The sequence below is a fragment of the Wasmannia auropunctata genome, unplaced genomic scaffold (assembly GCF_000956235.1).
Source record: "Wasmannia auropunctata unplaced genomic scaffold, wasmannia.A_1.0 LD336090.1, whole genome shotgun sequence".
Classification (NCBI taxonomy): domain Eukaryota; kingdom Metazoa; phylum Arthropoda; class Insecta; order Hymenoptera; family Formicidae; genus Wasmannia; species Wasmannia auropunctata.
In genome coordinates, this window is record NW_012026800.1 from 2,842,694 (window position 1) to 2,855,351 (window position 12,658).

Below are 12,658 nucleotides of genomic sequence, written 5' to 3' on the forward strand. Positions count from 1 at the left end.
CCGCCCCCCCCCCCGACGAAATACGCTAAAAGCAGCTCACGAACATTTTGCAGAACATCCGTGCAGTGACATCTGAGTACGAGAATAAATACTGACCTCGAGCGTCGCCAGGCTGGCCAGCGAGGAGAGAGGCCGAGTGTGAGGAACTTCTCCCGGGAAAACGCTATCGTGCGACACTGATAATTTGCCGGCGCCTCCTCGTAACTTGACGAAACTATCCTCCACCCCGCCTCGTCGGAGGAATACGCTATAAAAGGGTAGAAAGACAACGGCACGTTCAATAAATTATGTTGCGAGAGTTATTTCGGAGACATACTCGATGGTATCTCATTTACGTATAAAAATAGAAATTTCATGTTGTATTATTAAATCGAATCATAAAAGTTGAAAAGAAATAGAGCTCGTGTATAAGTGTCCGAAATATATATAAAATGTGTAAACTAAAAATATATAAAATATAAAAAAATGAACAAATAAAATAAATTAATAATTTATAATATCCGAAAATTATTATACGAATTAATAAATATAGCACATGTTGTATTTATTCCTTCTCTGATAAAATTGCTGTCCTAAATTCAAAGAAAGAAAACATACGTGCTCAACGCGATTAGCGCTCAACGTCAAATTTATTCAATGCCGTTAATACTCGTAATTAAGGCGATGAGTTATTTGCCAGGAATGACACGCGTCAACAGCGACAGATAATTATGCGGCCTTTCTGTGATGTGCTACGACGGTATTGCTCGAGCGAAAGCAAACCGCGTCATCGTTATACGATACGGACGTTACATATCGACCCGCTGTAAATCATACAGAGCACGCAAAACACCCTCGAGTTTCGTGCTACTACGAGGTAAGTTACTACGAGGTACTGCGAGGACAAAAATAAAAGCTGAGAACGTGAAAACGAGGCCAAGGATCGTAAATTGATAACGAGCCGAACGCGGTAGTGCTCGCGGTTCGATTCGCGCTTCGAAAAGCATAAAATCTTTTATATCCGCTTAAAAAAAGATAAGAAATCTTTTTGCTCCTAGTGGTGTTACTTTTTTGGAGAAAATAAATTAAAGTTGAAAATGTGTAGCATGAAATAAGTAACAAACCGAGATAGCAGAGAGACCTTTTGTCAGAAGTAACAATGGTAATATGATAATTATCTCACAACCGGTGGTGAGACAATTATCATATGTGTATTATTCATATCATAACTAAGTCTTTGCGATAAGATTACTTTGAGGCGTCATTAGATTTTCAAATTTAACAAGGTCAATGTTAAGCTCTATGGTTTTTCTACTTGAAATTCTTTCGCTTAGTTAGACATAACGGGAAATAATTAAATATTATTATCAGTAGCCAGTATTTTTTTTTGGTAGTATGACTAGCACCATTATCTATGTTTGCCGCTACGAAATTATTTTCAAAGACGATAATTAAGACTCTGACCGAAATTTAAACGACTGCCATATAACTCAATGATCTACTGGCGCCGAGATAAATTTCGTCTACTGTTGTTTACTGCTTAAACGATTCGCGTGTCTCAAAAAACGCGATGAAATTGCATCTTTTCGACGTGTCTCGTCCACTGAAACGGATTTAACATTGGTATTGATGCAAACATTGACCAAATCGATAAAACTGACGGTTCTCTGACATCGCATTTAATCTGCTGAGAAAGAAGATTTTAATCTGCATAAATATTCTGTGTGTTCGCAATTCAAGTAATCTTTATCTCACGTGGAAGTAATTTGGAAAAAATTAAAGATATATAGGTTTTATATGCGTAAATCCAAATTATCGTTGTATCAATTATCTTCAAGTCATTTTAGATAATAATTTCTGAGATTATTATCATAAAGTATGAGATTTCGAAGGCCGCATTTTTCTTCAAATTTTTCTATAATCAATAATTATTTTAAGAAATAATACACGGAAAGAACAATTTTGCTGAATCCAAATCTAAAAATAATATTTATTCAATAATCAAAATAATTTTGTGCGAAAGTCAAAATGATTGCTAAAATATCAAAACGTTTTATAGCAATGCTTATCAGTTTTAACATTCCAACAAATTATTTTGATGATTCAACAAAATATTATTTTCAGATCTGTTTTTAGCAAAATTTTTAAATCTTTCAACAAAATCATTCTTTCCGTGTATCTATGAATAAGATATGGTGAGATACTTTCGCCATAAAACCGATCTTCCAGATTGTCAATCCTTATATTCGTCATTATTTTAAATGTTTTCTAAAGGAATCTATTTTCAAAACCGTCATAGAATGCAGAGAGATATTTCCTACCTTTCTCGATCGCAGGAGTCGGTGAGGAGCTCGCTGGCGCTCCTGCTGCGGGCTTCCTCGGGACGTCCCGCAGGATGCCTCATCGTGATCTCCTCCCGCGGGAGGCGCGCCAATTCGGCATCCCGATCGGCGGAATTGGAGACGGAACGCGCATCGGCGGCGCCGCGGCTCTTCCGCCGGAAGATCTTGCGGAGACCGCGCAGAGGATGAAAACGGCGCTTCTTTGGTTCTGCAAGTGAAAGGCATGCGAAAAATATTCGATTAGGATAACAGCGCGATGTAAATTCCTTTTAAGTATACCAGCACATAATATGGGTGCCTTCTATTTAGCGACACAAATCGATACAAACATCATTCTATCTTTGTTGTCATAGAATGCTGAAAAAAAAGCACCCAATATGTACGCACTCAATTCTCTTTTAATTTGAATATTATTGATGAAAAATAAACGAATAAATATTCACAAAATATTTCTTCATTCTTTTCTTTTTAATTATTATGGATTTCAATTAAATAAAACTATATTAAACAAAACTGAACAAAAAATTCACTTTTTTAAATAAACTTTTTTAAATCACTTTTTTTAGCTATTAAAAATTCGTACTTGACACATTTCAGCACTAAGTAAAAAGTAGAAATCAATTACAAGCGACATTAATTATCAAGCGACAATGCACGATTATACGAGTAAAACAAAATTTCTAAAGTTTATTCATTAAATAAATTCTATGTATTAAAAAGAAAATATTTAGCGACGTATGCAATATATTCCATAGATTTGTCATCATCACTGGCAATTTTTAAGATCCCTGCGAGATGCACGATGATCAAACAATATGTACCGAGAAAATCTACGAGCGAGTCGAGAGATGGCATCCTCCGTGGAGCCTTCTCTTGTTAGAACTAGAATTCGCGTATTTCGTTTTTGCACGGTGTACACCTGACTGACTTCACGGATAAATACGCAAAATACACGGCGACGTGACGTGATAAGATTAGAAGCCTGGCCCCTCCGATAGCTGTATATCGGCCCGACATATCGCAAGCCAGGAGAGTCTCTCCTTATAAGGTACGCGCCTAATGCCGGTATTCGATATCTCTCTCTTTCTCTCCAATGCCTGTATCCTCTTCCTGCCCCCACTTTTCTGACCTATCTCTCTATCCCTGTCACTCGCGAGCCACTCCAACCTTATCGCTTGACGTGACGCATCTGTCGATGCTTCTCGAGGAAGCCTCACGATGCCGCCGACGTTAATGTACAAAGACGATATTTCAGACTTTCAGCAGGTAGATAGGCAATCTCGGCGAAACGACAGGAGCGAAGATTGAAAACTAATAGATCTCTGTAAATCCTAACATTGCCACTATTAAAAAAAAAGCAGGTAGATGAACAATCTCGACGAAACAGTAAGATCGAAGAATGAAAACTAAAAAATTTCTGTAAACCCCTATCACTAAATAAAATTCAACTACATAAATAAATGCTCATTTATTGCTAATAAATTTTTCACGTTTATGCTAGCATTTCCACTCTCGAAAAACACGTACAGACTATTGTAAAGAAAAAAACAGATATACCAAAACTTTTTGCTACTTTTTTTGTTCTAAGATTCAACTGCAAAAAAAACAAGAATTTTGAAAAATTGTACCTTACTTTTTGTATGGTCGTGGTCAGAACGATTGCGATACTTTTATTATGATGGGTTTTAGAATGCACTAATATTATGCGAAAATGCGAATCACGATTGGTGTATTGTCTTTATTCTAGAGACAGTACACCAATCGTGGTTTGCAGTTGCAAAATATTAGTGCGTTCCTAAACTCATTTAAAAAAAAGTCCGTTCTGAGTTCTGACCACGATCGCTAGCACTATCACGCTCCTAGTATTTTTTAATTTAAACAAAGAACAATAAATTCTAAATAAATCAAGACTAATTAATTCTAGAAACATTTTAAGACCAAAATTATTGCAGCAATTCATTGTTTTAATATACTTTACTCTGCGCTAGCATCGCGATAAAATCAAAAGCCACTTCTCAAGACTATCGACATAATTGCACAAAAAGCTGACTCTCAACATTCCAATAAAATTACGACGGCAATATAGACAACCTATAGATAAAAACAAAATCTAGTCTGCACTTTTTTAATTACATAAAAACGCGATCTACTTTGCAACAAAAAATATATACGATAACTGCCTTCGTAAATTCTCATGGCTATATACATTTATAATTTTATACACTTTGCAACAATACGGAATCAATACTCAATATTGGGACAACATTTCAGCGTCGGTGTATCTTGATTCGTTGTCGCATACTCAATTTTCGAGAGCGGCGCAATGACGCTGCACTTAAAGCCGATCTACCACAATCCCCGTCTCTCGGTGGCCGCGCGTGATGCTGCGCTTAAAGTCGATCTACCACGATGTCTACGTACGTCACGCCGTCAAACACCAGCCCGCGCGCGGCCTTAACGAGACAAGGGGAGACAGGAATGTACGCTTGATCGGGAGTGATCTTTACTGTGTACTTGACACTCTCTCTCTATGTGCGAGCGCACACTTTACACGCTTCAATGACGGCTCCGACGTCGTTGAAGCGCGAAAAATAACGCTACGCCCGAGTCGGCTCGCTAGCGGCTGTCTATCGCACGTAACGAGAACATCTGTTTGCACGATATCGAGGAATAATGCAACGTCACCGCGCGGCCGCGGAAATTCTCGGAATAAAAAAAGAACCGACGGACAGCGAACAGTATCCGAGATGTAAATTGTATCGCGAGAGTATCAATCGCATTATAACAAACGCGGGATAAAATTATAAAAAATAATAAAGTTGTGTAAAAAAGAGCGGTGGAAAAATTGTAGCAGGTTTATAAAATCTCATTTCGATCGCGAAAAGCTCTATGAAGTGAATTTTGGTATAAATATATTCTGCTCGACGCAGCGTCTTATTTATTATTAATATTCGACGACTAACCACAGCTTAAATTAAAATTTAATGCAAAAGGCGAGTAAATTAAATCTTTTTTCGTGAGAAAAGTTTTGAATTCTAAGTACTCTCTCGAAAAGTTAATGCATTAATTACGAAAGCATTTCGGTCGGGACAAACGGCAAACCGAGTCGATTGACCGAGAAAATTTCTCGAGGAGTTTTCCCCGCTAATTACGTTCCCGATTAAAAAATTAACCCGCGAGTTAATTTACCCCCGCGGTCTGCCGAGCTCTGCAATTTACCGAGACTCAATCCAATGGCGGAGGTCATTATTCCGACCCGGAAGCTCATCCGTAATGACACATAACGCTTCCTCCGAACAATAGTCGTGGCGCACCGTAACGCAAAAAACACGAGAGAAAAAAAAAAAGAAATCACAGCTCGCCGCCTAACCGTAATCACAATTGTCATTTTAATCTCTGTCCGCTCCTAATTAAACGCGTTTCTTACTACTACAGCTATAACGACGACCTCGATTCTTCCATCCTTGCCCGAGATGCGGAGGACGTCCCTGCACATTCGTACTTGCAGATTGCCGACGATACCGTAACGCGATGCTAACTTGGGCGTGAACTCGAAGAACCGTTGAATTAAAATTAATAATTTATCTCTGCCAAAGGATAATCACATTTCTAAACTTTAAGCGCTACAAAGATAAATTTAAAAAATATCAAATTAATTCTTTTTTTAAATTTTTCTTTTTTTTAGTAAGAAGCAATCTTCATTATTATTCTTATTATATAAAATGACAGAACTATATTTAAAAAAATACGAATAACTGCTAAAAATTAGGAACAATTTTATTACTGAATTGTCGTAATGCGTCATGTAATTTTATAAGAGATTGGCTGTCTTCCGTGCAAACGTGGCATTCGACGAAATCCGTATGTTTCATCATACGCCTCGTTTACACGCGGCTTACTCGTACGCGCCTCGGAAATTCGCGTGTCTCGACAACGAGTGCGACATCGAGAATCTGATTTTCGGAGGAGGAAATGCAGTTTTTCCGACGGCACGTCTAGACCATCGCCGCCAGCGTTATGTTTCTGCTACCCTTTAGAATTCGGCAATGAACAGTTTCCAGGGAAATCCATTCGACTTGAATAATATATAGTCGGAAATAGTCCGATAGCCGAAATCTTGCATTATAAATTAAATTATAATAATATGCAAGATATACATATATTTCAATAAATAGTATTAGCATCGATAATGCATGCATATATTATATGAATGGTATTGCAAGCGGATATCCTTGTAACTTTACAGAGAATTAATAAAGCCTATTATATGATAGGTATATTATTATCGATAATCGCATAATACATCCAAAGCTAAAAGAGAAGTAACCACTGCAAAAGGAATTTAAAAAAACGACTGTTCTATTAATATATAAAATTATTAGAGTTTCAAAGGAAATTGCAAAATTACGATACGTTAATTATTCCGCGATCAAATTGATAACCACTAAGATTGCCTTCAGAGCGCTTTCGTGCATCTCGCAAGGACGTGAATTGTCAAAGTGTGCTAAGAAGTACTCAAGCTTTGCTGACCTTTGGGCAGAGGGTCGACGCTGTGCTGGGTCGCCGGGAACTCGCCGAGGCCGAACGCGCGATGGTGCTGATGATGGTGGTGCTGATGATGATTCTGAGGTGGCGGCGAGGCCTCTCTCACGCAGCCCATCAGGCTCAGGGCACCGCCAACGCCTCCGCCACCGCCTCCGAGGGCGGCGCTCGTCGACATCGTCCCGCTGCTCTGAAACACCCCGAAGAACCAAACTGCGACGTAGGACTCTCTCACGCGCTGGTACCATGCCGAGAGGAACAAGCCCTCCGACCCTTTCCAGCTCTTCCAGCCGTCCATCTCGACCCGCCTCACGAATGTGTCTCACGCGGACGTGTGTCTAACGCGCGACGTGAAAAAAAAAATACTTCGCTTCTCCACGCCTGCCCGCTGTTTAATAAGCGCGGACGGAATTAAAAGCGAAGGTGTGGTCTTGGTGCGGCTGTATTGCGCGAATGGACGATTCGGGGAATATTGATTTCTATCAGCTGACCTTACGTTCGTCACTCTCACGGGGCGACCTTGCGCGAACTTAATTCAGCACAAATGATACGCTCGATTAGGAGATCGTAATTCAATTCTATGACAACTGAACAACAGAGAAAATAATCGATCGATTCTAAGCGTTAGCAAGGAGACCAAGAAATTTTTTTATTATAAATTATTTTGGAGAAATATTTCGAACTGCGAAGCAGTTAGATAATTGTTATATATTTGATACGTAATCTTATGCGCAGATGTCAATTATTTATCATCGCCGTTTGATTAGATCGCTTGAACAATGGTACTCGATTAATTTGGACAATTTTAAATAAATTTTATCATCAATTTTATTTTAAAATAACATATGCAGCGGTTCAAAATATTATAGGTATATAATATTAGGTATATAATAAAAGTTTCAATCATACCGCCTCGTGCTATTTCATCTATCGGCACTACTCCCACCCGCTGATCAGCAGTAAATGTCTATACATAAGACGCGGCACCAAATGATCAACTCACACAGAGAATCTCTCACCGAGGAGGGGGAGACACAATTACGCGCCAAGTACGCTCTTCACGGCGCAAAAGAGATTAAGTTCCCGCGCGTCGTCACTTTCCCAAAGAGAGGCCTCCGCGCGCCCGGACGCGGAACCTGGCACGCGGAAAGGATTCCTCGCCGCGGAATGTCGCCTTTAACGAGTCGCCAAGGAAGGGAGGAAGAGCGAGAGAAGAGAGAACGCGGAATGCATTAAACGCGCCGCCGCCTTCTCGCCGACTCTCTCGCGCCGCTCCGCTTACAGAATTGATACCCGATCCCCGGATCCCGCTCCCTCCCGCGCGTCCTCCCTCGTCGACGGCCTGGCAGTGGCCCGCTCTCCGCTCCTGCGAGGCAATGGGGGTCAGGAGAGGATGGTCGTCATGGCAACTGCATCCGGCTGAGGGGGATGCGCGGAAGCGACTGGCGGACTGGTGCATCGATTGCACCCCCTCGGCTGGCGCGCGCGGGCCGACCCTGACCTTCGCACAGCTGACGACGAGGAGGATGACGGCGAGGCTGCAGCATTGGGCTCCGCGCTCGCGCCGCGCCGCTTCACCGCCACGTTCTCGGCGAGAGAACGTGGGGAAGCCCGCCGAGAGAATTAGCGCTGCCGGTTCTTATTAAGCTGCCCGTCGCCCGTTAGTTACGCGACGGCGGGTACGTTAAAGTGCGATGTCGTCAAAAATATCGCGCGCGAACGGTTTGCAGGAATTCATGGATACCGCGATCTCCTTTGCCTTTTTTTGAAACTCCAAGTAATACGGAACGGAAATCGAAGAGGAGTTTGAAGTCTTTGGCGGTGCGGAGATTGATAGAGGTTTGTTGTTGAACAGCAAGCTTTTGCTTTTGTTTCCTTGCTATACTTTCGTATAATTAATTGATAATTATTTTCCACATTAATTACGGGCTTTACGCATTTGTAGTTAGATTAGCGCACGGATTGCATAAAAGGGCATTAGTATCTCTTTTTAATGTACCGCTAATTTGTTGCATCAATCATAATCAAAAGCGCAATTATTTTCTGATTGCCGACTGGAACGATGAAATAAATCATGACCGATAATTATTTTCGCTCCGCTTATTTCCGTTATTAATTATGATTATTAATTATTCAAGAATTATAAGCATAAATCGCAAATTTTATTACTTAATAATCATACATTTTACTCTGTCTGACAATAATGTAAAGATTGAAAATTCCTATTTAGAGGAAATTCCCACTTTCGTTTATGTAATTAAAGGTATCGATGTTCAACGTAATACAAAGTTAAATCGCACTTGCTCGGCTTGACGTTAAGTGTCGTGTGAATATCGAATTTCGAGTTACCGGAAATTACGATCTCTGAGAATAGATCGCGCCGATGCACGCGAAATAATTTTATCGATAGAAGCAGCCATGGCCTTGAAACGACTCCTAGAATGCGTTACTCGGAATTAATATCGAATTTCAGCGCGTTTATGACGCGCTATTCACAAATGTCGCGCTCGGGTATGCAGTCGGCATAATTTCGCTAAAGGAATTTCGAGAACTCTCGCGAGGAAAGTTCGTACGTTACGCGAGTTAGAACGGATATCTGCGCGCTATTAATTCATAGATCACCGGCTTTACAACAACGTGAACACACAGGACCAAAAATGTTAATGTGTCATGTCACCTTTCACGCCAATCTCGTCGGACTTCTTTCCTAATGTCAACCTGTTTGATCCGCGCCTGCTGATTTGTCGATCAGTGACATATACGGTAATTTTTATCATCCAGATTATTGCGTAAATTAAAATCAATATAGTAAGAACGTTGTCAATGAATTTGAATTTCTATAATTATAAAATATATTTAGAGATCTGTATTTATAAAATGATAATCTCAGCCGCGACGAATTTGTAGATAAGATATGTTTTTATTTGGTTAGAGATATAAAAGGAGTGTTTGACTTTTGGATACTTAAAGTTACAAAGGGCGTGTTTAATTTTTACACAGATATAAGGAGCTATCTTTGACTTTTAAGGAGGTTTATTTTTACTCTACGTTGCGAAATTTTTTCCACACCTTCGCTTCGGACATCGCGGACATCAGAATAACTCTATTTAAGGTGATTTTATCGTGCAAGTCCCAGTCAAAAGTTAGTCCCTCCATATGACTAATAAATCAATAAAAACATTTCGCATAGACTGTGCATATGCGATTGTGTGACGTTTATGTGACAACGTCACACTATCGAGTTGGCGTTGAGCGATAAAACCACCTTAACTACAACTACTTTCGTAATGAAAATTCGTGAAAAAACGTGAAAAACGTTTGCGCACCTTCAATTGTTCGTGCAACACGGATACGGCTGGAATTGCTGCAAAAGCTGGGCGGCACACGCATCCCGGAATGCATGCAGAAGCCGTCGAACGACGGCGCACAATTTTCCATTCGATACGTAGCGTAATTACGCGCTTCCGGTTTCCCGGAACAATTACAGTCGAGCGACCATCCGCGACGACGAGCCATCGATCCACCCTCTCTTTCTCTCCCTCTCTCGTCGCGATGGCATCTAGGAGCAATGGAATGCGAAATAGCATCGCTCTCATGCCGCGATGCATTTCGCGTGTATTTCGGAGTAGAACAATGCGGAATTCTTCTGCAAAACCTGCCGCGTACCTTTGTTCCCATCATAATTGGAAAAATGCCGGAGCCTTTGCTAAATGCTCAGCCATAAATCTCGCTCGATGATCGCCCGATAAACCGTCAAATGATTACGTCAGGAAGATGCAATTATTACGGCAATTTAACGTATGATTCCGTAAAGATATCTATAGCTTACTCACGGCAGAGCTGAGTAAGTTTTAAGTTACAAACTGGTGAATTTAAAGAGAAATCGAGAATTACGTAACTAACAAAATTTTTTTAATTGTATGAAACTATTAGTGTCGAAATAACGAATAAATATGAAAGATTTATATTAAAAAAAAAAAATTTTTAATATATATATATATTTAAAATTAGAAAGGCTCAATGTGTCTCAAAAAAGTCACGTTAAAAGTCGAGAAAAATTAATAATTAAAAACGACACTTTCTTCAATACTTTCTAACGAATAAATATAAAACATTAAAAAAAAAGAATCATTTTATAGTAATACATTTAAAGTTATTAGAAAAACTCAATGTGTCTCGAAAAAGTTAAAAGTTAAGTCACATTAAAAATCAAGTGAAAATTAATAATTGAAGAAGACACTTTCCATAATAATCCATTTCCCTCATGCCTTTCCCAATCCTACTAGGATTAGGAAAATTGCGTCAGCTGATTACGATAAAAAAATGATAGGTATCTTACCTCACAGAAGGCGTGGCATGTCAAGTCGTGGTTCTCGTACACGCGCCGATTATCTGTAAGATAAAGAGACAGGCATCCGTTAAAATCGAAAGTACAGCGGGAGCGTGAAATAATAAAGGGATAACTAGGCAGAAACGATGACAGTGTCGGGGTCACGCTGGGTCAATGAATAATATCCGACTTGTGTATACCGATCGTGCTTCGCGCGAACTTTACTACCTACTCGTTCCGCGAATCGCCCCACCTGATTTATGCAACGCCGATACCCGCAACGGAGAGAGAGAGAGAGAGAGAGCTTTCAAGGGAATTTATACTCGGCTTAAATTTCAAACGTGTTCGACTCGAAGCTGCTCGATTCGAACGCTAAGTCGACCGAAGGATTCGATTCGAGCCCGGCGGCGCCTCTACACCGCTCGTATATACGCGAATTTACGAATAAAGCACCGAATATCAGATCCTGGAGTTAAGTAACCGTGGAAGAAATATTTTCGACACAAAATATTTTGCGTTTTATTTCTTAATTAGCGTAGAGTGCGGCATAATGAAACCACGAGCGATGGGCACCTCCCTCTCAAGGAATAAAATAAAAAATTTAAAGAAGTAATTAAAAAGTAGTTAAAAAAGTTAAGCAGAAAAATAATTAATATATATTTTTGAAAATCTGAATTTCTGAGCGGAAAAAAAAGAAAAAAGAAGAAGTGTGGAAGACGTTTCCTTCGAAACTAATTGCGAGTCGACGATCGTAATTGGTAATTCGAGGGAAACGCTGTTATGCTACATACTCGATGAGTAGCTCTAACGAGATATTTCGGCAAGAAAGGCGAATGTTGTGTGAAATAACACAAGATGAAAGAGAATTAACGGCGCGGGCCGCGCGCCCGGGACACGAGAGAGACGGGAGGAAAGAATCGAGCGGATCATGCGTTGAATGATGTATGTGTGCGTTTCGTGACTAGGGCCATCGTAGATCTCTCCTCTTGCGGCCTCTGCCACGCCCGAACTCTCGCGACAGAATTTAAAGCTTCTATTTATAAAGAGTGAACGAACGCGATGGCAGCTCCGACGCGACGCATCGGGCCAGAATGCACACGCACACTCGCGCGCGCACGCACTCGCGATACGCACGCGGGCTCTCGAGGTATTCCGCGCTGAATTAATGCAGTACGGAGTACCGCTGACGATCCACTTTATTTCGAAGCGATACGCCTTGGGATCTCACGAGAAACGGACAGAAGAGAGAAAAAGAATTGGGAAAAGTGGAGTAAGTCAAAATTTTAGAAAGCTCTGCTTCGAAATAAGGCAATTTCGATAAATTGCAAATTAAATATATAAATAAATAAGTGATGATGTTTACCAATTTTTATCTGCTTTATCTTTTTTTTGCAAAAGGCGGACATCACTAAATACGAATATTAAATTGTTGGTAGCTAATTATTTGAATGTAATCGTTCTTTGT

At 40.2% G+C, this 12,658-nt stretch overlaps 1 protein-coding gene across 3 annotated transcripts in view; it reads right to left on the bottom strand.

Moving 5' to 3' along the window:
• LOC105447914 (PH domain-containing protein DDB_G0287875-like) overlaps positions 1-12,658 on the bottom strand; it is a 69,378-nt gene that overhangs the window by 30,700 nt on the left and 26,020 nt on the right. For 2 of the 3 annotated variants that reach the window (XM_011686216.1, XM_011686215.1), the window contains exons 2-5: positions 11,203-11,255; positions 6,852-7,053; positions 2,301-2,529; positions 97-247 (exon numbers count right to left, since the gene is read on the bottom strand). In XM_011686216.1, the coding sequence (XP_011684518.1) occupies positions 97-247; positions 2,301-2,529; positions 6,852-7,041 (570 nt within the window). In that variant the 5' untranslated portion in view covers positions 7,042-7,053; positions 11,203-11,255. Of the gene's footprint in view, positions 1-96; positions 248-2,300; positions 2,530-3,142; positions 3,264-6,851; positions 7,054-11,202; positions 11,256-12,658 lie in introns of those variants that run through there. The other variant, XM_011686217.1, reaches the window with a different exon arrangement.